The sequence below is a fragment of the Elephantulus edwardii genome, unplaced genomic scaffold (assembly GCF_000299155.1).
Source record: "Elephantulus edwardii isolate Elephantulus edwardi_28Jun2011 unplaced genomic scaffold, EleEdw1.0 scaffold00174, whole genome shotgun sequence".
Classification (NCBI taxonomy): Eukaryota; Metazoa; Chordata; class Mammalia; order Macroscelidea; family Macroscelididae; genus Elephantulus; species Elephantulus edwardii.
Genome location: NW_006399924.1, coordinates 2,182,516 through 2,186,816, shown reverse-complemented (window position 1 = coordinate 2,186,816; position 4,301 = coordinate 2,182,516). Strand labels below are relative to the sequence as shown.

Here is a 4,301-nt window from a genome sequence, read left to right as displayed (position 1 = left end):
CGAAGATTATCCAAAAACGACTGAAACAGCACATCAGCAGAGAACTGCCAGAAGTCCAGGCTGGGTTTAGAAGGGGTTGTGGTACTAGGGATATTGCAGCTGATGTTAGATGGATCTGAGCTGAAAGCAGGGAATACCAGAGGAATGTCATTCTGTATTTCATTGATTATGCAAAGGCGTTTGACTGTGTGGATCATAACAAACTGTGGCTGACTTTGAGAAGAATGGGAATCTCAGAACATTTAACCTGATTCATTATTTTTTGTTTTCTTGATGTTGAGCTATCTCTAACTTAAGAAAATCTTGCTGTCTAGCTTCCTAGAGAAAAGCAGGGCATTTAACCAGAGGGTTATGTTCAGTGCCAAGCAACCAGTGACAATGAGCTAAGATACAAGACAGAGTATTCCCACGTAATGTAGAATGCATGACCTAACTAATCTAGCTAGTAAGTGACAGCTTGGAAATAATTCTCTTGGAAGACAACTCATGTTCGTTGGATCCTTCTAAGGATTAAATAGGATGCCATGAAAATTTATTTTGGGCTTATCTGGCACACAGTATGCATTCATTAAGTAAAGCTGCCTTAGAAGCTCTTCATTCCTCCACCTGATAAATATTTGGGTTCCTACCATGTGCTAGGTACTATTATAGGTGAGGATGATACAGTGGTAAAGAGGACAAATAGGGTCCCTGCTTGTGGAGCCAACATTCAGTCCCATCTCAGCACAGGCAGGGCCTCCTCAAGAATCCAAAAGCAGCCACCTAGACATTCTAGCCCATCATTTATGGGTCATCTCCTATGTGTAGATTTATCTCTCTTTAACACTAGAAATACGTTCTGTGAATACAGACCTTGCCTATCCTATTTCCCCATACATGGCAAATATCTAAACTAAAATTAATGTCAAAATGAATATAACTCACAGCAACTTTTCAAAAAGAGTTGTCAAACAGGCAATTTAAGGAGTGATTAAGTTCTTGGATAATTTCTCATCTGCCAAATACAGATAAGGCTATTTGTTCAAAAGCCCATTTTGAGGCCTAAGAGAGAACAGCAAAGTATACAGCTCCTAGTTTTAAGACATCATGTTATGAAAAACCGAGGGTCAGCAAAAGAGAGGAAGACTGTCAATGGCATGGACACAGTGACTGAAAAAAAAAATAAAATAAACTTGAACACTGGACAGAGATCATGAGGACAAAAGAGGTTACAGCAAGGTTTTCTGTTGTTCATAAGGTCACTATGAGTCATATAGTCAACTCCATGGCACCTAAGAACAATAATTAAGACAAGACTAAATATTCAATATATTCATTATAATGGTCAAAGGCACACTGTATTTATGAGAGTAACAAAGAATTAAGTATATTGTTGTTAAGCGCCATTGAGTACAGCTCACAGCAACCCTGTGAACAACAGATCCGAACCCTGCACTCTCCTGCACCATCCTCATCATCTCCTGACACACTTGCACCCTTTGCTGCAGTCACTGTGTCAATCCACCTCATTGAGGGTCTTCCTCTCTTTCACTGATGCTCCACCTTTCCAAGTATGATGTCCCTCTCCAAGAAAAAGCCTTTCCTAGCAACATGTCCAAAGTATGTGAGATGAATGAAGCTTTGTCATCTTTGCCTCCAAGGAGCATTCTGGCTGCACCGTCTCTAAGATATATCTTAATATGTAAATAATCTACATTTGAATGACTGCAAAGCAACCCTGGCAGCACAGTGGGTTTTGGTGGGTTTTTTGTTTTGTTTTGTTTTTAAAGCACAGTGGCTTTAAAAGTGCCTGTCTGCCAAACTCAACTCCACATGAGAAGGACGACATCATCTACACCCATAAAGATTTCAGCCTTAGAAGCCTTATGGGACAGCTCTCCTCTGTCCCATTGGGTGAGTATGAGTTGAAATGGATTTGATGGCAATTAGTTTTTGGTTTTGGCTAACTACAGTTGGAAAAATGAAAGGACAGTAGTGTAAGCTATTTAAAATAGCATTTGCCAGGAACCTTTGTCCTTCTTAAAAATTAGTAATTTTTCATATAACATCAATATAAACACTGTATTTTGACAACAGAAGCTTTTCAAAGCTATATGTAACATGGAAGGAAGGAGTGGGGAAACCTCAAGCATGGAAAACAGTACAGAGGTAAAAATCTGCCCTCTAGTAGTTATCAAGACAAGAGTAGTGGCAAAGTGTTAACTGTTAGGTGCCATCAAATCTGAACTGATTTCAGAAAACTGAGCAAGAGGAGACTGCGCATCTTTTTCCCCACGCAGAGTTGGTGGTGAATTCGAATCAAATAAATTTGGGTTGCCAGCCATAGTTCCTTACCACTAGACGACCTGGATGGTAATTTTAAAATAAGCATGTTTCTAAAATTCAACAAACGCAACATCCCTAACAAACTAGATCAATTCTGAGTAGAGAGTTCTCTTGAGAAATTATGTATTTCGGAAAACATTTACAGACAAATTTCTGATAACTCTGAGTTCTCTGACTTCCCCTCACTTCCTACTCCCAAAATTTTTCTTAAAGTCTCATGATAAGAAGCCCACAAAACGTTTATGTGCCCATCTGCATCCCAAAGACTGATACGACAGGATGTACCTAAGGCTTTCAATGCAAAGTCAAGTCATTGGAATTCTTTTGAAGTACTGCCCTGAAGACTGTTATTGCTATGTGCCGTCGAGTTAGACCCGACTCATTGCTGACCCTCCGGTAGGTTTTCAGAGGCTGTATGTAAATAGGTCGAAAGTCCAGCCTTCTTCCACGGATGGATTCGAACCGCGCTACTCAAGTGGGCAGCGCAACTCCTCACCCACTAGAACTCCCTGGTCTCACACTAACAAAAAAAGGAAAAAGAAATAAAGGAAACATCACACTTACTTCAAAAGCTGAGTAATCTGGGGCTGTCAGGTAGCTCAGGTAGTTCTTTGTGGGTCGGTATCTGCGAGTTTCCTCCTCCACCAGCGCTGCAGCCTGAGAAAGAGAAGGCGCAACTGTTACGTGTTCCGTCCAGCACTGTTAGGTTGAGCCAAGCGGAGTCAGTGACACCGGCACCTCTTACTTACCGCCTCGCGAACGCCGGGCGCTTCATAACCTTGATCAAAATAGGGCAGTGCATCCACCACAACCTCTCCGGCCACTAAACCCGTACCCGCCATTATGATTACTGAAGGTTTGCTAAAGATCTGAGACTTTGCTCACTTGTTCATTGAAATACGTTGACGTCAGTCACTAACACAATTAGCGTCGCCGGCCTCCTGCCTTTGACGCAGACGCAAACGCCAATTTGGGCCTCCAGAGAGAGCGCCCGGAAGTGACATCACGTAGTTGCCCGGGGGCAACGGAAGTCCTCGCTTTTTTTTCTCTCCCTTCTGTTATTAACCTCGCCCCACCCACCCCACCCCCATTCGCTGGGAAGCGGTTTAGTGAAGAATGGGTGTTTTCTTTTTTATTTAAGCTGATGTAGGAGAGGTAGGATTTAAAGCTTTTTACAGCAACTAGCGTCAGGATTTGGCGGAAAGGATAACTTTAAACAGCTTGGTTATTCTAAACTTTGTCTCCTTAAACTTTCCACTTGTGCTGGGGATTTTTCCACGTACGCTTCCTTTAGGCACCCCATTAGCTTTAGAACTTTAGAATCTTTGCGTTAGGGTGGTGCAATTCATTCAGAATCCGGAAGTAGACGGCAGTCTCCATTTAAAATCTGGACACAAGGCAGGATTGATGACACAAGGCAGTTTTTAAATGTCATTTTGCCGGCACACAAAATAGGTATTTGAGGAACATAAGAGATTGCACTTCCATTAATATGAAGTCTTCTCAGACGAAAAGAAAAAGTGATTTTACTGTTAGGACTTCCTTAACACTTCCATACCACCCTGGTTTGTATTGCACTGCCTTGGTACGTAGCTCTCAGCTTCCTTTCATATAGTAGACAAACAACAGAATTCTCAAACAATATACTCTGCCCAATGTACAGTCTAGACCTAGGCTTTACCAGTCAAGAACCTGGACATGTTTGCCACAAATTATTAAGTGTAATTGGTATAAAATTGATTTGGATTGGCTCTCTATTAGTGTATTGACAAGTGGATTACAAACCCTTGCGATCCTACAAGACAGCATAAAATCATCCCATAGAATTTCCAAGGTTGCAATGTGTATTGTTTCCAAAGACCTCTTATTTCAGAATTGACTGGCCAATACTTCCTAGTCTGTCTTAATCTCAGAGCTCTGTTTTAGTAAAGTATCTGACAGACAAGTGCTGCATCTATTAGATGATTGTTGTTGTT

The 4,301-nt window shown here is 41.4% G+C and overlaps 1 protein-coding gene across 1 annotated transcript in view; it reads right to left on the bottom strand.

The window, feature by feature from the left end:
- The window catches only part of BCAS2 (breast carcinoma amplified sequence 2), a 15,452-nt gene extending 12,271 nt beyond the window's left edge, over positions 1-3,181 (bottom strand). The window contains exons 1-2 of the mRNA XM_006895689.1: positions 3,075-3,181; positions 2,890-2,982 (exon numbers count right to left, since the gene is read on the bottom strand). Of these exons, the coding sequence (XP_006895751.1) occupies positions 2,890-2,982; positions 3,075-3,167 (186 nt within the window). The 5' untranslated portion in view covers positions 3,168-3,181. The remainder of the gene's footprint in view (positions 1-2,889; positions 2,983-3,074) is intronic.
- Positions 3,182-4,301: the final 1,120 nt, after the last annotated feature.